The following is a 24,859-nucleotide window of genomic DNA, read 5'->3' as shown; positions in this document are numbered from 1 at the left end:
AGGAGAACCAAGTTTCGCAGAGCAGAAGCCGTCTTGATGTAAAAAAAGATTTTTTGTACGTCTCACGACTTACAAATAAATGAGTGAAGAACAATCTAAAGAATGAGGGTCGTGTTGCTGCTGGCAAGAGACTTGCTGAATGGAATCGCAAGAACAAGGCTGACTTACAGAAGAACTTGGGCAAAAGTACTTCGCAAGAGGGTCAGGAACCTGTCGCAAGTCCTCACAAGTTCCTTGGATTTCTTACACCTTAAAAGGAAGCAATAGAGTCCGGGTTCTGTCAGTAACATCGTGTCTGGATGAAGGGGGTTGATATCGACCCCCTTGTCTTCTGCGGTACTTTTAACCTCCCAGGCCCGCTTTATATGCTTCACGACTTACAAATAAATGAGTGAAGAACAATCTAACCAAGTCATAACCAAGAAGAATGAGGGTCGTGTTGCTGCTGGCAAGAGACTTGCTGAATGGAATCGCAAGAACAAGGCTGACTTACAGAAGAACTTGGGCAAAAGTACTTCGCAAGAGGGTCAGGAACCTGTCGCAAGTCCTCACAAGTTCCCAGACAGTCTCTATGTCGCTGGAGGTCTAGCTGCCGTACTTGCTGTTTGCGTGGCAGTCTATTACATACGTAAGAAGCCTGCTGAAACCCCAGAGCCATGGCCTAGCGGCTCTACAGGAGTACGTGCGCCTCAACCCACGCGAAAGCAAGAGCCCGAGCGTCAGCCTGATATTGACATTTTCAAGATGCGATAACCTTAATAAATGAGCAGCAAAGAGTATCAGAAAGAAGTCGTCGATTCCTTGTGGGAATCTGTCAGATTAGTATCCTATACTATTGTCTTGGCGCTAGGCGCGAAAAAGGCTCTGGGAGTTTCTAGACCGGGGGCCAAGATGGATATGGAGGACGGCTTGAAGCTCGCTGGCTATATGACAGGAGCGATATTATTCGACGATTACGCGATAAAACAAGGGTGGTATAAGCGTTCCATGATGCCTCCAAAATAGTTGACCACATTTACCCCGAGGGTAAACACAGTTCCAGCTGGTACAAACCAGGCTCCGAAATGTACACAGCTCTACCGTTGTGGTAAGGAAGTGGGGTGGCACAGGAATCCTGTGCCACCCCACATCCTTTTAAGTTTTGTGTCTGCCGCTAGGCAAACACAAAGCGATACAGAATAAAATGGACATTGTCAAAGACCCGCATACGGCAATCTTTACTGGACCGACAAGCTGTGGCAAAACGCAGCGTGTCCTGGATTTGCTTGAAAACGAGTATAGGCAGCATTTCGACAACATTGTCATTCTCTGCCCTACACTACGCTGGAACAAGACCTATCAAGAGAGATCCTCGCTATGGAGGGATGACTACGTGTTTCTGATAGATCCCAAGGAGCAGCTGTTCGAGTGGATCCAAAAACTGTCGTCGTTGCTGGCGGGCGAAGAGACGTTGTTTATCGTTGACGATATGATAGCCGACGATAGCCTTGATAAAAAGCGACAGCCCTTGCTTGAGCTTGCCATCAGTGGTAGACATCGCAAACACAGTCTCTGGCTACTAACGCAGTCGTATACCGCCTTGCTGAAGAACCTCAGACGACAGAAGAAGCAGTTGTTCATGTGGTACCCCCACGAACGATCGGATTTGAAATTGATCGACGAGGAAACAAACATGATAAGCGACTGGGAGACTATCAAAGCTCAGCTGAAAAAGTCCAAGCACGCTTGCCTTTGGATCAGACTTGAGCACCCCAGGACTTGGAAAATTTTTTGAGTTCTGTCCCAAGCAAGATTGTTGAAATTATTCCAAAAACTACAAGATATTGAGATAAATCGTCTTTTCAGATCCCTTCCAGCCCGTTTTAAACAAACCCGCAAGCAGCTCAGGAATAACAACGGCAATCCCCACGATATCTTCATCTCTCTCGAGGGATTAAAGTGGATGGAAAGCAATACAAGAGACCCCGATATTCGAGGTAGACTGCGAGCACTTATAGATGCATATAGCACGACGGCTTCGTCCTATTAGATGTTGCCCTGAGGTAAGTATTAATGTGAGCCACAGGTTCACATTAACTAGCACGTTTCATAGAGCACCGTCCATGCAACATGATCCCCGAAATTCCAAAAACTCACAAGCAAAATGTCTCTTGTGGTTGATTACTTTAAAGGAAAGCAAGTCCGATCATTCTTTGTTCAGGATAAAGGCCAATGCATCGTAGCCTCCGATGTTTGGAGAGCCGCGGGCTATAAGCGGGAAGCGGGAGTAAAAGCTATTCAGAGACTTGTTCCCAACAAGTACAAAATACGGAAAGGTGACGCTGTTGTTGACCTCCAGAGGGTGGACAGATCTGTCCACCCCCAGCAAGATACAGTTTTACTGACGGAACCAGGCCTTTATTGCTTCCTCTTGAGGTGTGGTAGACCTGAGGCAGAACCCTTTTTGGATTGGGTTGTTGGAGAGGTTTTACCTCGAGAGGTCCGCAAGCTTGCTGGAATTGTAGAAGAAAATCAAGCGGCGCTGGCTCTGCTCACCGACGATTTGGAGAATAAAGATCGTCAAATTTTTACCCTAGAGAAAGATGTTGACGACAGAGATCGAACGATAGCCGTACAAGCGCAAGAAATTGAAGAACTACATAAGCGAGCCGTTCCTCGCCTTGAGGACCCTAGAAAGGATAACGGAATGGTTATAATCCAAAAGAATAACGATGATGAATATCCGTATGTCGCTATATGTGGGCAACAAGGCTATGTAGCGCAAAAGATTCGCAACAAGTTAACAGATCATCCCAACGGTCAACTCGTCGTTCTTGCAGAAACTCCAAATGCCATTGTACATTACAACTGGCTCCGAGAGCGTGGATGCATTGAAGTAAATCCCGAACGTCCAAGACACTTTCGAATAGGTCGTAATTATACACATCAGAGATTGATGGAGCTTGCCGAGATCTAGGATTTTTTTTTGTAACCTTGATAGATTACAAAAACCACAAAAAAAACCTGATAGACGCTGCTTGACCACTTCGGCTGTATGTTAAAAGATAAATGTCAAAGAAAAATGCAAAAGTACGTACAGAGTCAGCAATTTACAAAGTCTTACGATGTGACGTTACCTGTGCTGAGATGCTGCATCAAGGCAGGATCTACTACAGGTTATTGTTCACAGTGTTTGGAAAATTTTAAATTTAGAAATGGACCATACTACGAGGGGTTTGTATATCCGGATGATGACGAGCTTTTAGACAGAATAGCCTCGGGCGAAAAACCATGGGCGACAATCCCGACGGAATATATAGATGAGGATCTCCAGGTTGATATTGAGGACCGGGATTTGCATATTGTTTCCGCTGAGGTGAACAAGTGGGGCATGCTCTGCTACGAGATTATCAAGGATAAGGACCTAAGGCTCTCGGATCTAGCAGACCTAAAGAAAATTGGCGACATACTCAACATTCAAATCGAGGATAGGCGCCTAGTTGATATCAAAGATCTTGATAGCGAGCCAAATGTTATCAAGGGAATCGTCTATGGCTATCCATTCTATACCCTAGCTCCTGATGATTATACCCGCCTTCATCCGATTGACTCCAGCGATGACTCCGACGATGATTAAAGGGATGTTGCTCGGGTAGGTATTAACGTGAACCTGTGGTTCACGTTAACTGCCACAAAAACCCACAAGTGCCAACTGAGCAAGTCCCCCGTAGCGGGGAACTAATGGCTCGTGAAATTTACCACTTTTTAACCGAGTCAGGAGGCAGCTTCGTGTCTTCAGGAACCCGCAAAAGCTCTTCTTTCACAAACACACGCTCTAGACCATCTGCAAGGTAGTACATCGTTCGGTTGTCTGGTTCGTTGACGATGCGGTCCAAACGGAACGTTTTTTTCGACCAAATCATATCTGTTGCACGTCTTTTCTGATCTCCATGCTCTTCACCGGGTTGCAAAAAATATCGGTAGAGACCATCTTCTGAAAGAGGCTTCTTGTCAGGCTTGTAGCTTGCTTTTTGTGGAACCTCGTCGAGTTTAACTGCATCGATAGGTTTCATCTTGATTCCAGCGGTTTTGGTGTTGTTCATCTGATCCACAATTTTGTAGAGTTGCTTGACCCATATCGTCGAGACTTTTCCCTCTTCGTTGAGCTCTTGAGCATCTTGAGCCTTGAAGAGACGCCTCGCGAGCTGCTTGTTGAAGTTTTCCACAAAGGCAGTGTGTCTATGATGGTACTTTGTCACCGTCCTGTCGATCTTGACGTCATGTTTTTGAAAGGTCTTTGTAACGTCTGCAAGGAACTCGGTTCCTGCATCTATCATGACAGTCTCGGGCCACGTCAAGGGTCTGGCCTTGCCTCCGGGCTTCGCGTAAATGTCCTCGATCATTTTGGCCACTTCTGCAGCCTTTTTCGTTCGCAGGGGTCTCGCCACTTTGAACCTGCTGGCAATGTCAATTCCAGTAAGAATGTATTTGTATTTCGAGCCATACAGGCGATCATGAGGCATGCTAAGCAAATCAAATTGATGTACTGCATTTGGAACTGTAACGGTGTAATGAGGATGTTTTACCACCTTTGGCCCTGGAATGTGAACCTGCCAGAATGCCTGGTGGGCAAGGTAGATTTTGACCTTTTTCATAGACAAACCACTAAGTTCAACAAGTTTTTCAATGGCTTCGTTTCCGATCCAGAGATGTGTGGGCTGATAGTAAATACTGCTCAATTTTTCCTTCTCTGTGGGTGTTTTCGACATGTTTATTACATGTCGAAAACATTTTACATATAACTCCTGTGGAGACGCTAGGCGAACTTGTACACTGCAAAACCAAGGAGGGCTAGTGATCCTACGATGAACGTCAGTTCGCCGTCTTGTTGCTGCTTGCTGGGCGTGTAGAAGTCGGATAACTTAGGAGCCTTCTCGATCGTTGCGATGTAATAGTCTCTCATACCTTCATCGAGCTCCTTCAAGCTCTCTCCAGCTTGCTTTTTCAGCTCTCGTTGATGGTTATACCAATCGATCTTTGCCTGCCGATCTCTTACCCACTGTTGCTGAGCTGCTTGAAGTTGTTCAATCGCCTTGTCGTGCCTTTTACGCTCGGCCTCACCATGGCCTGACAGCTTACTGAACAAATAGTTGCTCCCCGAGAACGCGAGGGCATTGATTATAGCCCCACCCGCGACTACTAATATGCTTGCCATCTTTATTTTAATATTCGACACTGTGAAAACGCCCATCTAAGATGTTCAGCTGAGCATCTTGAAGTAGGAAAACGTAGCATTTAATATCCCCCGTTGTTCCGTCTGCTTTCTTGGTCATATGCAAGGTTATACCGTCTGACAATCTCTGTAATGGCCTTCCGGAACCGTGTAGACTATGATCAGGTGATGCTCGGAAATCAACAAACAGCGCATAACGCTCAGTCATGAACTGCCCAATCGTCACCTTTGAATCGTGGCTACCGAATAAGTTTACGATCTGCTCGAGGTGATCTTTCGGGAGCATCGCGTGCGTGTAGAGCTCATTAGGTTTACCCTCGACAGTGATCGAGATTTTTTCGATCTTTGGGTTGTAGAAGACCTCGTTAGCACCCGAGTAAGCCTTCACTTTCCCTGGATCTACGAACAATAATAAGACGCCTTTTAAACTTTTTGCTGGAGTATCAATTTGCAAATTGTAGCTGGTATCAGCCTTTTTTATCGTGACAAATTTGCTACGGAGAACCCTTTCATAGGGTAGCGCCAAACGACTATACCGTGACATCATAGCGCTCGCGAGACCCTCGTTATTAACCTTGTCAAACTCTAGTGCGATATTAGTGATCTTGTACGCACTGTCTGCAGGTTTAGCTGCCGTGCTTCCTGAAGACACCGTACCACCATCTTTGATAACGTCACCATATGATGCAAAATGTATAACGAATTGCAGCCTATCGTGTAGCCCTGGCTGGTAGAACGGCAAGTCTCGTGTCAATTCAAACATTTTACCGATACGGATGCAAAAGGTGTTGCCGTAAGCTGCGACGATCGCTCTTTCCTCATCCGTGCCTACATGATCAGTCGCTTTTACCTGTAGGGCGCGGATTGTACCATCGTTGGGATTGATCCCCTCTAGGATCAAGTTGTTTTCCTGATCAAACTTGGGCAACCATAGGTCCTTGTAGGTAGCGAGCACCCTGTAGTCGCTAATATTTTGCACCTCGTTGCTATTCAAAGTGATACGAAGATTTTGCACCAAGGATTTACCTATATTGCTAACGATAGTGCGCTTCGTGTTTGTTCCCGTAAGTTCCAGATCGAAAAGTAGTTTGATACTAGGTGGAAAAATTACATCGTTCTGCTCCATGTTGGTGATGTCAACATACAAGTCCTCGTTCTGATTAATCGTACTAGGGACATGACTTACTTTTACACGCTGCTTCTTGTCTTTAATAGCCATCATTGTTTTAATCTCCGCGTAGGGATCGAGCTTAGTTCCGAATATGTTACTCATGCTTTATTATTAGCTGATTTTCGTTTCAAATAAATGCCGATTAATCCAATATACGAAGGAGACGACTTTACGCCAGAGGAAAAAATTTCAGACGAGGATTTCAGTAGGCCTGATGCCAATTTAACGCCAGATCGCCTGGCGGCTCTGCAGGAGCATCAGGGTCAATCCGGCTCCGCAAGAGACACCACGACAAGACAGAGGGAAGAGCTACTAAAATCAAAAGTCGACGATCTTTACGAACACCTTGGTGAGGAGCTGGGGCAGCCAATCGCGAGATATTACAACGAGTTCGAGGCACGGGGAAACCAGCTTCTTTTCGATGGCATAGAGATCACGAAAAGGCATGGTGAATTAAGGAGCGTTGCCGAGATACGGAGGAGGTTAGGTACAAATCGCTTGCGAGACATGGGGTTTACCGACTATACTACACCAAACAAAGGCAGTAAGGTAATGGCTCAGAAACTCCTTAACGAGATTGTTTACGGTGATCGCCTAGCGGCTCAGCAAGAGAAGGCCGATGATATTGAAATGATGCCGCTGCTCGAGAACGTCCTTGATGAAACGGAGAGCCTGATCGATCGCCTACCGGCCATGTCAGCGGAAGGGCGAAGCCCGTCTCCGCAGGAGCAAGAGACTCCTTTTGGCTCCAGCTTCACAGAGCGTGAAAGAAGAGGGCTCAACCTCGAGCTTCAAACGCTAAATGGTAACCTAAAGCACTTGAAAAACAAGATGATCTTCTACGACAGCGAGATCGCTAAAGCAGAAGCCAAGGTGAAAAGGCTTGAGACGAAGAAGCTACACCTGGGGCATCCAAAGAGCAGCTAGCTATATGGAACGAAGATATCGCGAGGGCCAATGAAGAGCTAGAACGACTCCAGGATCAAAAGGAAGCAGTACGAGAAGCACACGGTTTACTTTCCTCGGATACCCAGAGCCAACTGAAAGCTATTAAAGAGACGCTGATGAAAATCGCAAAAGACGATAAATCTCTGACTGAAAAGCTTAGAATCTTGTTCAAGGAGCAAGGAATTACTATAGCGAGCATCGTGGCGGCTGTTGGTCTACTGATTTCCACCATCGTACTCGCAGTTACAGGTGGTGGAGGAGCAGGTGCTGGAGGAAGTGCCGCAGGGAAGGGTTTTATACAAAAACAGCTGGAAAGGCTTGGAAAATATTTGAAATACCTGGCAGGTAAGGCAGGTGCGGCGCTACCAGGGATTATTGGCACGGTTGTCTCGTTCTTTTTCAGAGTGGCTGCAAAAGTTGTCGAATATGTAGCGAAGCACCTCTACATGGCAATCGCTGCCGCTGCTGCTCTTGTTGTGGCCTACGTTGGGAAGGGTGGCAAGAAGTCGTAGATGATCTAGTATGTTGACAAAAAAACATATTATATCGCCTTGCGGCCATGCTCCTGCGGAGCCGCCAGGCGATGTCAGCGGATAGGCGATCGCCTAGCGGCTCAGCAAGAGCAAGCCCGTCTCAGCATGAGCACCTATTTTTTAAGCCATAGATATGCTAATATGAGACCTACCCCCACACTAACCAAGGTGGTCTTGGTGTCCTCGTGAGGGTTTCCATCTCCTAGACCTGACTGAGGTATCGGTGGCATCGACATCTTTTCAGACCCCCCGGTTAGGGTGGCACCACCCCTCGATATTTCTTGCCCAGGTGGTGACCTGACTCGTTTTAAACCCCGAGGCTGTGTGGTAATGGGCTTGTTGTTTAGGTCTAGCCTTATGCCAATCATCGCACTCGCCGGCGCAATCAAGATGTTGTTGTTATACCCCACAATTTTACCAATACGCAGGTTCATATCGGATGGTAGCATGTACACGTGGTGCATCACGGCAAAATTCACTGGGGTCCTGGCATATTGAAGCACCTTTTGAAACTCGGTGATATCGTGGCCTACGTTCTCCTCACGTTGTACCATGGCTTCGAATTTCTGTAGTAGTATTTGTCTCGCTGTAAAATTGTCAGCATCCGAACCTATAAGGGATGCCTTGGCATCAGCTTGGGACCCTAGTAGTAAAATCACGTAAACACGAATACTCTCGCTAAGCTTCGACAGACCTTCCGATGTCAGGCCTTGGCTCGTAGGCATGATAAACTTAGCCCAATCACTATCTACTTGCGGCCACCATCTACCATTTGTGAGCGAGGACATGAGAGCCTTAAACTTGTATTGGGCATTGGGGTCGGCACCATATTCACGACAAATCTGGGCATATCCAGATGTAGAGTAGGGGTTCTCGTATTGAGAAAAGCCGTCATCGTATGGCATGGGTACCTTCATTCTTGCTAGAATACGCCGCATGTGGTAATAGACGTGGAATTTAAAGATACTGTTGATGAGAGGCACGGAGCCATTCAAGTGTTTGGCGGATATACCCAGGGCGGTGCTAGCGCAATGACAAGCGAAATTAACTTGTATATTCCAGTAGCCAAGGGCTTGACTGGTCCAATTTACACTTACGGGGTCGTTCAACAGGTTAGTGGGGACTTTTATTGGGTATTCCGTGAACATCGAGAAGGTCACGGGAATGTGCGATTCTGTAGAAACGTAGAGGTCTTGATGTTCTGGATTAATTACACCGAGAGGCCATTCGCCTCTATTGGACTTGTATTTTGCCTTGTGGTTATAGCTATAAATGTTCATGTTTCTTTAAAGAAACATGAGACAGCTGTATGTCACGGATATAGAGAAGCCTACGATTTTTGACGATTACCTAGGGCAGGACACGAGAATTGCCCTGAAATCGATAAGTATCAGGCCTGTATGGCTGAATTTTTTCGAAAAAAAGAATGATATCAAGATTCATAAAGCGGTGCCGGATCGACCGATGATGGGAACTTTAATGTTGGAGTTTTTGAAACCCTCATCACGATCGAGAAGGGTCTATATAGGATCGAGGATCTCGCTGCAATAGTCAACAATCAAGCAGGGAACAGGATCAAGCTCTTCGTACTCAGGAATGGAGCGTGCAGGGTTAGGGTTAACAAGGGGTACATTGCGATAGTCGATAAATCACTACTGGACCTTATGGGTTATAATCTTCATACCGAAGCAATGTTTACCGAGGGCGACCATGACAGCTTCTACAAAACTGACGTGTACCAAAGATTGAGACTCGTTTGCCCTCAGCTGGATGAAGACGATTGCCTACTGGATGGGAAGAAATCAAAAATTCTTGCTTTGCTTCCCACCAAAGAGTTAAACGCATGGGGAAACATGCTTACATGGAGTTTTGACACTCCAATCTACCTTCCCTTGAAGGGCTCAACAGACAGACTGGAGTTCATGCTGACGGACGAGCATCATCATGAAAAAAATGTTTCGTTCGTCGGAATTACGATGCATTTACTCATAGAATAAATGGCTGATACAATGAAGCTTTACCCAACTTTGCCGCCAAGTGCGCCTGAGCATGAGCCTGATCGCCTGGCGGCTCCGCAGGAGCAAGAAAGTCAGGTCTACAGACTAAAAAAGATCGAAGAAATTGAGCAGTACCTGCGGTCTGAGATCAAAGAGAGAGAAAAACTCTACAAAAAGTTCAAGCTTAGGGGGATGGGGCTTCGCTATGCTGATCATGGCATGATTGCTGTTACTGTCATCACCTCCGCACCAGGTATTGCCACGCTTGCAACCGGATTCGGAGCCCCTATAGCAATTGGTCTTGAAGCCGCGGCTCTTGCAGTGGGCATAGGCCAAGTAGGTTTGAAGAATGCTTCCAAAAGGATACAGTATAAAGTGCACAAACATGAGTGCATCAAACTCCTGGCAGAGTCGAAGCTAGACACTGTTTACGATAAGATCTCCAGAGCGATCCAAGATGGTACAATTTCAGACTACGAGTTTACATGGATCATCCAGGAAAAACAGCGCTACATGATACTCAAGGAGCAGATCCGACAACGAACGAAAAAAGCTGTGAAATCCATCAACGAGAATGAACGTGTGGAGCTCATCAACCAAGGAAGACAGCGGGGTAAAAATGAATTGATTGCCAAGCTAAAAAACGATGTTGGTACTGCCAGCGACAATATATAGACCCACCGCCTTCATACGAGGCTTAGATGGCTTTCCCTTCACGGTTTTGTAACTATTCAAGGTTTACAAAAATCACCAAGTTCCTTTGCTACATCCTAACACCTCGCCTGTTTTTGCGTCGATGAGGAGATCTCCGTCGTGCGCGATACGTCGTGATTTCTCGGCAAGTGCTTCCATGTACAATTCGAGATTTCGTTGGGACGCCATTTCTACGCAAGGCTCGCAGTACGGTCCGTCCGTTTGTGTCGACGCATCCTTATACTTGACTTTGCGTATGGCTTCGACAAGGTCTATTCGCTTTAACGTAGAGTACCCTTTGAGACCTAAGGCTTTAGCTTCTTGTCGCAGTTTGTCCATTTGTTTATGTGGCTGTGCTCAGCCGGGCTTTCGTTATTTTTGTGACTGTCTCCAGTAACAAAAGATTACTTTTTTTGTCTTTTTAGTCTTCCACTTCCACAAGGTCGTAATCATAGTAAAATTGACCAGGATTCTTCGTAGATTGTTTCTTTCCCAGTGATTTGATGAACATCTGACCTGTTCGACCTATCAAAGCTTCTCTCAGTACACTCGTTGCCCATGCTTGAAATCGTTCACCATCGCAATCGATCAATGTGATGACAGTTGCATCACCTTTTTTGGTCTTGATCTCTTCGACATACTCAATTTTGAATATGATTCCAGTGGGAACATCACGCCACTTCATAATGCTCTCGTGTTCTGATTTCAAGGCATCAAATTGTTCTGCAGATAGGAAAGGCATCTCTTTATTATAGATTTTTTTAAACCTCAACCAGGATCAAAATACTGGACATTACTTCCATAATTTAGAGATCTCGCGCTTTTCTTCCTCATCTAAACACCAATTCCAATATCGATCCGGATGCCACGCCACTGGCATTACCTCATTCCATAGTTTTACATAAAAATTGCGCTTGTGATGATGTCGCAGCAATTCATCATGAATTACATCAAAACCACGCAGCAATACAACAATCTCGATGTGACCATTGAAAGCTGCAAGTTTCATGGCCCAATTAAAGTTCGTCGCACCCCACTCTTTGCACAGCTTAACAATCTCGATGTGACCATTTTCAGCTGCACTTTCTAGAGCCAAATTAAACTCTGTCGCACCCCATTCTTTGCACAGCTTAACAATCTCGATGTGACCATTTTCAGCTGTATTTCGTAGAGCCCAATTAAAGTCTGTCGCACCCCACTCTTTGCACAGCTTAACAATCTCGATGTGACCATTTTCAGCTGCAAGTCCCATGGCCCCATTAAACTCTGTCGCACCCCATTCTTTGCACAGCTTAACAATCTCGATGTGACCATTTTCAGCTGCATTTCGTAGAGCCCAATTAAAGTCTGTCGCACCCCACTCTTTGCACAGCTTAACAATCTCCATGTGACCATTTTCAGCTGCAAGTCCCATGGCCCCATTAAACTCTGTCGCACCCCATTCTTTGCACAGCTTAACAATCTCGATGTGACCATTTTCAGCTGCATTAAGAATGGCCCCATTAAAGTCTGTCGCACCCCACTCTTTGTACAGTTTAACAATCTCGATGTGACCATTTTCAGCTGCATTTCGTAGAGCCCAATTAAAGTCTGTCGCACCCCACTCTTTGCACAGCTTAACAATCTCGATGTGACCATTTTCAGCTGCACGTTTCATGGGCCTATTAAAGTCTGTCACACCCCACTCTTTGAACATCTTAACCATCTCGATGTGACCATTTTCAGCTGGAAGTTCCCTGATTGCATTCTTGAACCAACGCATAATCATGCTTCTCAAGTAAGAAGTCATTTTATTATATGTTGGAAAATTTTCTAACGCACTGGACATTTTATTTTTTATGTTGTGACCCCAACCAGGGTCACAATATTGCGTTCGTACGAGAGTGCTGCAGCACAGCGGTAATTGTCCGCGGTATTGATCCTTTGCGCAGAGGATCAATATAACGAGGAAACAGTGCTGCGCTAGACCCTTGAAATTAGGGTTTGACTCAAAAAACGGCGATAAGTCGAAAGTGCGCTAAAGAGCTCCACTTTCTATGTGTGACGTCTTCAAAATATCTTAAACTATACATTTTCGTGATCAGCGTTTCAAGTTCTTTACAGTAAAGGCAACCGGTATACAAATTTTTAAAAAAAATGTTTTAAAGGAAAATGTACAGGTGATCGGCAAGTTACAAACGGAGAATGTCTTATAGAATAAAGCGCGCCGAGGCTGTACGCTTCAACACAAAGTTATCTCTTTTCAAGATCGTTATCGTTCAAGCTAAATCAACCATCAGCTGTGTAGCTCCGATCTTTCTTTGTCGAATCTTTTGTTACGACCAAGGCGGCAGAAACTTTTAAATATTGTAGTTTAAAGCACAATTTACCATATTTCGTTTCTGCATGTGTTAACCTTGCGCCTAGCCTAGTTAACTATTCTTTCTTCGAGGTACATAAAATGAGCTCCTCTCAAACGAAAGCTTACACGCAAACGAGTGTGTCAAAGTAAATTCCTAATATTCAAATCCACCTGGGAGCAAACCCGGAATTAAAATCAATCAATGAGCAAAAAACTGGCGTGGTCACATCTTACCCTCTTAAATAATACAAGAATTAATTATATTTCTTCGGGTCGGTGAGGCCATTCGCGCTCAGAACAAAGGATTTCTCCATATTGATAACGTGATTAAAAAACAATAGAAGTAATCAATCAAAAAGCGCAGTCAATTCTGATCGCAGAAAATTCGTTTGCAACCCAGCATAATTTTTCCCACCTTAACCCTATTCGTTCCGGGGGAGGGGGGGACAGATTCCGCCCCCACTAACTTTCTGATTATGAAAGTGTCTCCTGAACAGATTGACATTATAAGCCGCACTTGATCAAGCTGTTTTTTTAATTTCAAAGAGTCGAGACTTCAAGACTAAATTTTTAACTTTCTTGGGTCAACTTCAAAGATAAGATGAAGAAACCTTAAGAATTGAGTTCTGGCTAGAATTTTAAAGTTAGATTCAGGTTTAGTTTTTTTATACATACATATATAAGCATACAAATCAAAGTTTGGACTTTTTTGTCATCAACAATTCTAACCTCACATATTCTCCTCCAAATTAAATACTTTCAGCCTTAAGGTGGCAGTAAGCCTTTTTTAGCTGCCGAAATAGCTGAATTATTTACTCACTGTTTTATTTATACCACTTTTCTTTACTATTTCCTAAAAATATAGGCCTTAATACATAATGACATGATTTTAACTTAACACCAAAATTGCTGAGTCAGCAGAAACTTCTATTGTGAAATGTATCATAAACTAGAAAAAAATCGACTTCTACGTGCTCCAACTTTTTAAAATCTCGTTATTTTTCATCAGCTTCTGTTTTTAAATGAACCTTTGGGTTAAATCTGTTAAAACGGTGTGCGAAGTTTTTTTGTTCATTTTTTTTTTAACAATAGCCTTTTGTTTTTCAAAAGATTCTTTGTTGGCATCCCCTGCTGCATCGAGCGCTGTTAAAATAAAAAATAATCCGAATAAAAAGATTTCCGCACACCGTACTATGGATGCATGGTTCACCAAGCATGCCTGAAAGTTTTAAAGTAAAACGAAGATGCTATCGAAAGTTAAAGCTCGTGCAGTGTAGCATAATGAAGATCGTCTTAAATTTCTACATAATGCGCCATCTTTGTTGTTATTAACGTTTGTCTTTAATAACTACGTCATTTCTTTCTGTACAATTTCGCAAGCGCAGACTATTCTATATTCAGCAGAACTTATTAATTAATTAATTATTCATGAATTTTATTTTAAAGTGGAATTGTTGAGGCTGGATATCTTTGGTGAAAGATAATAGTATTTCAGCTGTAAAATCGTGACAAGTGTGTTATAACAGAAAAGATATGGATATATAGTCTGAAAATAACCTTTCGTAACTAATTATGTAAAAAAAAAATTCCGATTTTTAAAAGGGTTGCTGCCACCTTAAAATTTATTATTATGCGCTATTTTAGTTAATATCGTCTGCAAATTCCAAGATGTGCTTACCAAGACAAAGTTCAAACGCAACGTGCAGTTTAGGTAATTATTTTATAATGATAGGTATCATTCAAAGCATTTTTTTAAATACATGTTTTTCATCAAGACGAATAGTTAAATGGATCTTAAATTATCTTTTAAAGAAACGTATTTTCGTGCCTCTTAGATTTTTCTAAAGATTTTTTGGAGGTTACTTACCTTACCTTACCTTACCTTACCTTATCTTACCTTAACTTACCTTACCTTATCTTACCTTATCTTACCTTACCTTACCTTACCTTACCTTACCTTACCTTACCTTACCTTACCTTACCTTACCTTTAAAAAATGAATCGCAGCAAAAATTTCCTGACAATTTTTGAATTTATTTTTTCAATTGTTAAGACTTCGCGACTCAAAAGTGCTTATAATCTCAGGCTCGTATGTTATAAAAAAGCGTGTGTACTCTGCATTTCGCTCATATGTTGAACTACCTTATTCGGTGCGTGTTGCTTACACATTTTTTTGTTCTTCACGAAAACACATTTTTTGCTTAAAGCTTTATTTTGTTAAATTATTAAATACACGAGGCTGTGATTAAAAAGACAGACTAACGGAGTCTATTTGACATTGTACATGGACTACCGTTCAAGAAAAAAAAGAAATTATTACTGACACTATGATCCATATTTTACGAAAGTCTATTAGGGCCATGGCGTGCATTTTTTATGTGCCCATACGATAACAGAGCGCATCTATTTAGTGTAAGTAATTCAAAAATGTTACATTCTCTCTTACTGGTTTGCATAACGAAGCAAAATTGAAAATGAGTTTTTCGCAGACTCGAAGTTATCATGTTTACGAGGTAATGATAACTGGTGACAAACGTATTCGAAATAGTTGGTGTATTCGTTATCAACTTCTTCACACGGGCTTTCATTTTTGTATTTTGTAAGGGTGATATCGGCAAGGTCTATTGGGAAGGATTGATCAGAAAATCCAATTGTCGGAAAATAGAAAAGAGTAACTGGCCTTCCATGGGCATTGCTGCTCTTTGACTTTCGTAAGTAGTGGCAGTTCCATTGGTTTTTGAAATTTGAGAAGCTCTTTCCTGATAATATCCGAGAAACAGAACATACACACTCTTTTTAATAAGGTCATCTGGATTGTATAATCTCTCATTAATCATATTTTTAAAAAACCGTATCATGTAATCCCCTTTTGCACGGGACCACCAGGCCTCGATTCTCTGGTTGGAATGCGAGGATCCACAGAGGTGGGACTTTTCATCTGCCTGTGCGTCCAAATGACTTCTTCGGAACAAAAATTGCGCAGCGCAAAAATACCATTCTCCGTACCACATTTACTTTGCACAACTCTTGGAATTATAGAAAAGGTTTTAATGGCATCTAAAAACAACAACATTTTGTTTATTATTCGACTTAACCAACTGAAACCATTTGATCTTCATACAATTATGGATGGAAAAGCCAAACGGCTTGAGTTTATCGTACCCACCAACATGCCAGCATCCATTTGGTTCACCGTTGGTATACTTCCTCCGTTCAGATTTTTGGTGCACGAAGTGATACGCCGTCAGGATCCAAGACTCTTAAGGTAGTCATAACAGAATCTGGCGTTGCTATTACTTCCCGATTCCTTTTTAAATGCTGCCACATTGATCTGTATCCCATAGTGGACGATGAACCACGCAGTTCTGTCACAATAACATTTACTTTTACTACCTTATTGGCATGTTCAGCAGAACAGCTTCCACTACGCCGAAGACCAAGATCTTTAAACATTTTTTTTAACGTACGTAAGCAGAACTGAAGATTGTGATGTTGTTTTAAGAGTTGTAAAATTTAGTTGTAGCTGTAACCATTGATAAGGCGTTTTCGGGCTGCTTAGAACCACATGAACCATATGACTGTTGAGAGTAAATATTCTCTTTATTTATTTTGATAACTAAAATTGAGCACAAAGGGAATTAAAAACAAAGCACAAATATGTTTGAATTTTTTTATAAACAAAATGCATAGCCTGAAGACAATAAATATGAAACAATGTATGTAAACAAAATAGAAATACACTACATGTTTTTTATAAGCATATGAAAATTTGAGAACAGGCTCGGGTATGCTTAATAAACTTACATTTTTAGGCTTAAAAATATTCTTATAAGGTATTCTTTTTTAAAAATTAAAAAAATTTAGAAATGTCAATAAATGCTTAGAAAAAAACATGTTATGCAACATATGTACATTTTCTGGTAAGATGCACATAAAAATAGTCACCAAAATAGAGAAGCAACAGGTAAGGAAGCACACTAACACTTTTTTATGCAAAAGAAAATACAAATGTCTCACGATTTTTTAGAATGTTGCTGAATTCTTCAGCAAGTTCATTATAACAATGGTATGATGTCGACAGATACAATGTGTAGATACATAAACGCGCCCTGGGTGAACGGATTTCCTGTTCTTGAAATTCTACGTATATGTATGTTGTCTGGAATAATATCAGCCCGGTAAAGGGAAGAGAGCGCTAATCCTGATCAAGTTTAAAGCAGTAAATTTGAGAAAACACGTGCATCCAAAAATGTAAACAAACACCGTAGTTGCTATGCCAGTATGCCTTCTTTTTGTAGACTCTATTCGAAAAAGTATAAAAACTCCAAAGAAAATAGGCAACTATTGTGGCCCAAAGAAATAGAGAAACTGAATTGTTTTTTTTTTTTGTTCACGGAGAAGAACTTTCGATACGTCTGCTAAACGTCGCCATGTTGAAAATTATAATTTATCAGCTCGATTTAAAAAATTGTACGTAAGTTAATTACTTCTTTAGGAAGCGTAGCCACGGACTATAACACTTTACGTAATTATTCCGAATGAATGTAAACCAATCAGAGGGAGGCAGTCAACTTCTGACTACGAGTTGGACCTGTCTCTCTTTTCTGCGAGAGCGTAATAAAAAAAATACAGGGCGAAAGCAATTGCAGGAGAGAGACACAGGTATCCTTTCTAGCTAGAACCATGCTGGATGTCTTCTGCCATCTTTTTTCTTCTTTCCGCTTGGAAGGTTCACAATACCGGTAGCCGAAATAAATGTTACCCAAGCTACTTGCAAGGAAAAATACTCAAAGTTTTCTGATGAGACAGATTTTCTTTACGTATTTAAAGATTATTTCTATGCACTTAAGCACATGTTATTCTTAAGCCGAATTAAGTTAAAATGTTATACGCATGCTAATTTAACTAGACTAGGGTAGCGAAGAATCGTAAATTAAAAGTGTGTGAAAAATTTATTAGAGGTCTTCGCTACCTATGTTAAACGTGTCTTAAATTTTCATTGAATTTAGTTGAAGCTGGCTTATTTCATACTTTTCTTTTAACCTGAGCCCCATGTTTTTTATAGATGTTGCTAAATGCGTGTAAAATTGTAGCAGTTTTTATTGTTTTTTCTTCTAATGGCGTTTCAAACTCTTATTTCCAGTGGCTTTTTATTGTACCTTTTAGGGATATCTCAAATTACAATTGGTGTTATGTTATTGACTATTGGAGTTGGCGCGTTAATTGTCCTACGAGACTACTATCTACTGTGTGGTGGTATGTGGGCAGGGGTTTGGATTTTAGTTACGGGAGTAGTCGGAGTGATTTCGTCACGAGAATTGTTGGACAACGCGGCACTTGCTAAAATATATTCAGTATTAAACCTAGCTTCTAGTTGCTTTGGAATTATGAACCTTATTTTTTTTGGAGTCGGATTAAAGTGAGTTTCTTTCTTTCTTTTTTTTATTTTGAAAAACAGAAGTTTTAGGTTCCACATTTTAGAAGATTACATGTTTTTTTTTATAAGAAACACTTTATAAATAACATTAGGCTACTTTAAAGAAAAAGCATTGGAAATACAGCTCCAGGACACGTCACCGCGTAGTGAACATGGCCTTAATCTAGACGATGGTCAGTATGTGACGACGAAATTCTGGAAGCCAATGTTCGCGTACCTTAAACGGAAGTCGTTACAGTGACGTCGATTTGATGTCAATGTAATGACAACCGTTAAATAATTTTATACAGTTTGATGAAGACCTCCAATACGGAGGTCGAAATATTACCATAAAAATACATATGCTGAACGACAAAGAATTAACATTAGGCTAATATTCCATTAAATTTTAAGCAACTAACAAGCAATAAGTTAGCCTCAAATTGATAAGTTAAATTAAATTTTAAACAACAACAATAACAAAAAATTAACGATGGGCTTTTGTAGCATCTTAAGGTTTTACATAAAGTAAGAATAGTTCAAACTTAATTCCTGGGCTTCTTTTTACCTTTAAACTTATACCAGACTCTCAACAGCAGAAAAAAACTCCTATAGAATTGTAAAAAAAATCCTGGAAACAAGGTTGGAAATAATTGGTTACTTCATTTGAGATATTTAAGCAACAGCAAGGCTCGACCAAAAATAAGCGTAGCTTTCAAAAATAGAAAGCTTGTAGTAGAACACCAGCAACAGGTATCTGCTGCATCTATACGTTACGGTGATTGTAATAAATTCACGAATTATAAATATTAACCTGTTATTATACATAATAACAATAGTCCTCACCCTAACCCTTATACGTAATACCTGAGGGAATATTTTTCAATTGATCAATTTAATCAAGATCCAGATCCATTTAAAATTAACATATAGTGGTGATTTTAAAATTTACTAAGTTACTATAAAATTATATATATTATGTTATTGTGTTATTATTATGTTATTGTATCTCTTGTATATCCCTTAACCTTTTTCGTAGTTTTTAATATAATCTATCAAAATTTTTTCGACCTTCAAATTCTTTTTCTGAAAACTCTTTCAGGCTTTCGATAAGCTCATATTCAAACAAGACTGATTCTAAAAACACTGAGGACAAAGACTTCGACTTTTATTATGACGTTATAACAGGTTTCCTGGTATTCGAGCTTTTCGTTGTTACGCTCCTTGCAATTTATTGCTTTGTGCGAGTTGGAAAATGTTACGTACAGGAGTCAACTGGTCGGGAAATCTTTATTTAGTTAAAGAAAAAAAAGAAGAGGAAAAGGGAGGATTAGTGATTTTATCATGTATCTTGATGAATGCAAGTAGAAAAAGAAAGTGATGTTAAACCCAACTGGACTCTCATTTGTGATACATGTACTTGTATTTGAACTATTAAAAACGATAAAATACAATTTGGTTATGGAGAAAAGAAAATATTCATGGATTATGATGTTTCTTTTTTAATTCTTCATGGAATAAATAATGTTCAACCCTACTTTTGCTGGACTCTTTGGGATGGATTCTTCAATGCTAGGGGGTGGGAAAATGAATTCCAGTTCGCACCCCTCCCACCCTCTGTATTTTCTACAGGTGTTATTCATTGTGTATAAAATTTGCCACAAGTGTTGACTAAACCATAACTAACAATTTGGTCTAAAAATGCCAATGTTCCCATCTTTGCCATTACTTAATTTGTGGAAATGCGAAAAATTACCTTAAATTTGAGATTCGAAAAAGAACTTGTGTAATTGGGTTGGAATTTAGTTACACAAATACGACAAGAAATAATGTAACTCAGGGGCGGATCCGACATTTTTAACATGTCAGTCACATTTTTGCGAAGCAAAAAAAAGCGCAGCAATTTGCTGAGCCCAAAACAGCTGGGGTCATGGGGGGCGCTGTGAGCCCTTCATGGCGGGTCCGGAAACTTTCGCTATTTTAAGCCTCTACGCATTATAAACGGCCTAAATAATGTCCAAATTATTAGCTTTGTTAGAAACGTTTTTTGCTCTAAAGTTTTGAATGGAAAAGAAAATAAACCATCTTTTAAATGGTTTCAAAAAAGTGTATGAAAATTAAAAACAACAGTTTAAATTTAAATATTTTAAGACTGTTTCGCCCAATATCAGGGCTCTTCAGCATGTCTAGGAAATGCCTAATAACGTAATGTTAGCTATTCCAGACATGGACAGTCTGCTATATGCTAAAGTAGGCTTAACTAGGGGAAGCTGAATTGTTTCAACCAGAATTACAAAAATGGTTGGCTTTAAAATTATCATCACATCCTTCATCAAAACCTTTCAGACAAAACAGAATATGAGCTTGAGCATAAGTATTTTTAGCATTTAATAATGTAAATACAGGTTCAACTTTGCACCACAGTTAAGAAAATAGGAAATTTGGTTTTTGATGTATCTGTACAGTCTGGAGACACAGCATAATGTTTCTTACCACTGGGAAATTAAAGTATTTGGCGAAAGGTGGCAAAAATTTTCTGTGTTCAGAGTACTTACCATGCTATCGCAACTAGTCTACCAAAACAAACTAAACCAAGCCTGATAGTACAAGTAAAAACAGCTTCATTCCTCACAAATTATATTGTGTTACACCAGTTTAATTGTACAAAGCGTCATCATCATATGTAAGATGGAACAAAAATGCCTAAATTAAAAAACTTAAGAACTACAATGTTAGGTCAATGTATATTGGGCTCTCTTTCATTGATCTGGTCTAAAACTATACCATATCAAGTTTTAAGCCATTGTTTTAATATTTGCACAAGTTATTGGACTTTTACCATTAGCGAAAAGTATGCTTTTTTATACTACCCACTCATAAAATTGCCACTTTGACTAATTGGTTAGGAATTATTATTTTTGTTAAAAAATTCACAGACTTGTACTAATATCAAAATTCCTCAGATGATATATCCTAGTAGTAAGCTATTAACATCTGCAGGAAGTTATTATCAGTCTACGTGTACTCTTCTGGGCCTATTTTGTGAAAATTAAAAATTAAGTATAAAAAGGATTTTTCATATGAAAGTTAGATCCTGCAGGCTTTTATTAGCTATATATTACAAGTGTTTAAGATAACAAGAATAATAAAGCATTATCCTCTTAACATAAAGCAATTGTAGAACTCTCTAAGTTTTTGGTCAACAACTACAACTTTAAAAAATAACCCACTCTGCATTGAAATTTCTAGCTAGCTATGCAGGCTACATATGTTCCTATATCTATAGCTACGCAACTGTAATTATATTTTTGACACAAAGACTTGATTTAATGTAATAACTTTACGTCTCTTTCTTGCACATTTAAAAAATTATTGCATCTCATTCCAGCACACATGGTGAGTCATCTTGCCCGGTTACTTATTAGCCTTGCATGCTTTCGTTTGGTCCGAAAAGCTCTTGATTGCTTTCATTTGGTCCGAAAAGTCATTGATTGCTTTCGTTTGGTCTGAAAAAACCCTCCTAATTGCTTTCGTTTGGTCCGAAATTCAAATTACACGGCATCGGTTACAAAAGAATTCAATGATTTTTGAAAAATACATGCTGTGTCACATTTCGAATGCCGTAAATATGGGTCAAAGTCGTCAGTTTTTTGTAAACCAATCAGAAAACCTTATTTCGGCGGCAAGCCAATCACATTGCATGAAAATTCTTCGGATGTCAGTCGCTTTTTTTGCCGTATCCATCAACTCAGTCACACAAGAGAAAGGTCCGTAAAATAAAGGTCAACGGTCGCAGGGACTGCAGGATCACAGTACCCTATTATTTTTTACGATTCTTAGTAAAAATTATGTCAGTCGCGTGACGGCGCTCACGTACACTGGATCCGCCCCTGTAACTAAATATTTAGGCTTTCTCAACTCAAACAATAGTTACCATGACAACGCTTAGGCAGATTTCCTCAATTTTTTTTATTTTTAGATATTATAGAGGATAAAAAGTTAAGATAATTTCTTATTTCGCTCCATATTTAAGCTTGAAAGATTACAATCTGACCTCATAAAATCATTATTGTGTAATAAGGTAGTCAGCATAAATTATTACTTAAAACATCTTGTTTGTACAGTTGCACAAAATTAAAAATCTTTACACTGTGGACTCACACCCATGATGATATTTTGACATATGTACAGTTTATGTCAGCATTTTTCAAAGCTATCCTATGACATCACAAGTTCCTATATTTCGAAAGAATCCTTTTTACGCGCTAGGGTACCTTTAAATCACGAAATTTTTATGCATAAAAAGTTTTTAGGCGAGCGAATAAAGTCGTTGCAGTGTTTTTTTGTGAAGCGCGTCAACATGCTGTGTATAGGTATCATAGTGTTGAGACTGTCAACAACGAAAGATGGAGAATTCTAGTGACGAGACGCTTTTTACTGAATTATATACAAATCCCGATATTTTTCATGCAGTGGTTGGTGATACTAAGTTATCAGATGAGACTTTCAATTTCTTGCGACACAAACTGTCAGAAGCGAACTCAACCATTACAAAGTTTGAGCAACGAGAACAAAATCTGACAAGTCAACTTGATCAACTGGGAAGAGAAAATCAGGATGGGAGAAATCAAATCATGGCATTGCGCATCGAACTGCAAAATTTACGAACGAAACATCTTACTGCTGAGCAAAGAAATGACACGGAAACTCGTCAAAGGTTAACCCTGCAAGACGAAATAACCGGAATTGAAAAAGAACTTAAAGATTCAAAGCTTCAAAATAAGATTTTGCAAGAAAAACTTGAAGAAACGTCACTAAATCTGTCGAGCTCGGAAACAGCAAGTAAGGAGCTTTATACATTGGCTGTTGAAAGTTGTCACCAACGCGATGTTATGAAAGAACAGATTGAAGAACTGGAAGAGATAATAACAACTTTCAAAACAACATTGTCGAGCTTGCAAGAAGAAAAATCAAAAATAAGTGATGATCTCTATTTGATGAAGTCCGAATATGACTCCCTCGATCATTCCTTTCGAGATTCACTCAATGAGTTAGATCTTTTAAAACTGGAAACGAAAAAACAGGACAGCTACATAAATGACACTTTGAGTAAATTTAAAGAAGTAACTATTCACTTCAACGATATGAAAAATCATTTTGTGCTACAACAGAAAAGACTAGAGGAAGTTCATAACGACATCGTTGAAAAGTGCTCACAAGAAAGTCAAAAGAAAAACGAAGCTGAAGAAAGATTAAAAGAAATTGGAAATGTGAAAGAAACAGCAACAATTAGGTACAGTTTTTTACTTCAAAAAAACATTTTTCAATTAGTATCAATTGGACACTCAATTCTAAACGATTTTCCACATTGCAGGAAAAAACGAGTCATATAATGAAAACAAACAGCAACACTTCTGCGAAGAATTCTTAGCCTTTTTTTACATAACTGTCTCAGACTTGTTGGTTTAAAAATTCTTGTTGTTTAATCTGAATAATTTAATTTTTTCTGACACTTCTTACTCCAATTTTTTAATAATAATAACAATAATAATAATAGTAATAAAAATAATAATAATAATAATTATTTTTGGATATCCACATTACATGGTTCTTCATCCCAAATAATAACAAATAATAAGTAACCGCATTGTGAAATTAATACTTAGAAGAAGTTGTAACAAGGCGTAAAGTCCTGAAAACGGGGCACAACAAGAAAAAAAATTAGGGACAAAACGAAAAGGGAAGCCAAGGAAGAACAAGAAGCCCGATGGCTTGAAGATTTCCGCCATCAGCAAAGATAATAAGTATGGTATTAAAATATGTCATATAGTGTGAGATTATTCTCAGAGAACAGAAACGCGATCCATGTTATCTGCAACTAAAAACAGAAAAAACAAAGTAAGCCCAACGTAAATATCTTTTGTTCTGAGGACGAAACAAAGTATATAAGAACATAAGTATTAAAATCTAAGAACATGTTAAGATTATTCTAAGGCTTTGTGAAGCTTGACTACAAATTTTTTTAATAAAGATATTAAAAAATATAAAAATTCCAAGTGCTACACTCTGTAGAAATTATCATCAAATTATGGTAACACCGTAAATTACAGAATTACCCCCTCCTGAGTAAGCACTACTACTTAATTAACTGCCCTGCCAATTAAGCGACCCCTGTAATGAGGGAAATTAAATAAGCTCCACGTGCTTATTCATCATTTACGGTAAATTAAGAACATCTCAAGAATATTTATAAACGCATTTCAAACGTTAAAAACATTGAAAGGGCTTTCTTCCATATTCATGTTCTTATAAAAAAAGAATGTCTATATATAAATAAAAAAAATAAAATATTTTAAATATTTTGTATCTAAAATACGTCTGGTTGGTTGGGGAACGAAATGGATAATTAAAGCCCTTGTGAAACTAAAGAAAAACGGGGTAGCTACCTACGTCCAGTTGGCTAACTATTAACACAACTAAAAACTTTGCTTTTCTGGTAGCTAGCTAGCTTTACATATTCTAACTATAGCTTAGCTAGCTTCTTGGTG

The 24,859-nt window shown here is 39.8% G+C and overlaps 1 protein-coding gene across 2 annotated transcripts in view; it reads left to right on the top strand.

Moving 5' to 3' along the window:
• The window catches only part of LOC130648375 (paramyosin-like), a 34,166-nt gene that overhangs the window by 5,697 nt on the left and 3,610 nt on the right, over window positions 1–24,859 (top strand). Inside the window, exons 2-3 of one of the 2 annotated variants that reach the window (XM_057454415.1) lie at window positions 14,540–14,606; window positions 18,062–18,314. In XM_057454415.1, coding sequence (XP_057310398.1) covers window positions 14,564–14,606; window positions 18,062–18,314 — 296 coding nt within the window. In that variant the 5' untranslated portion in view covers window positions 14,540–14,563. Of the gene's footprint in view, window positions 1–14,539; window positions 14,607–18,061; window positions 18,315–19,413; window positions 23,605–24,859 lie in introns of those variants that run through there. The other variant, XM_057454414.1, reaches the window with a different exon arrangement.

This window comes from Hydractinia symbiolongicarpus, chromosome 7 (assembly GCF_029227915.1).
Source record: "Hydractinia symbiolongicarpus strain clone_291-10 chromosome 7, HSymV2.1, whole genome shotgun sequence".
NCBI classification, from domain to species: domain Eukaryota; kingdom Metazoa; phylum Cnidaria; class Hydrozoa; order Anthoathecata; family Hydractiniidae; genus Hydractinia; species Hydractinia symbiolongicarpus.
Note: the sequence above shows the minus strand (reverse complement) of the source record. Positions and strands in the feature narration are given on the sequence as shown.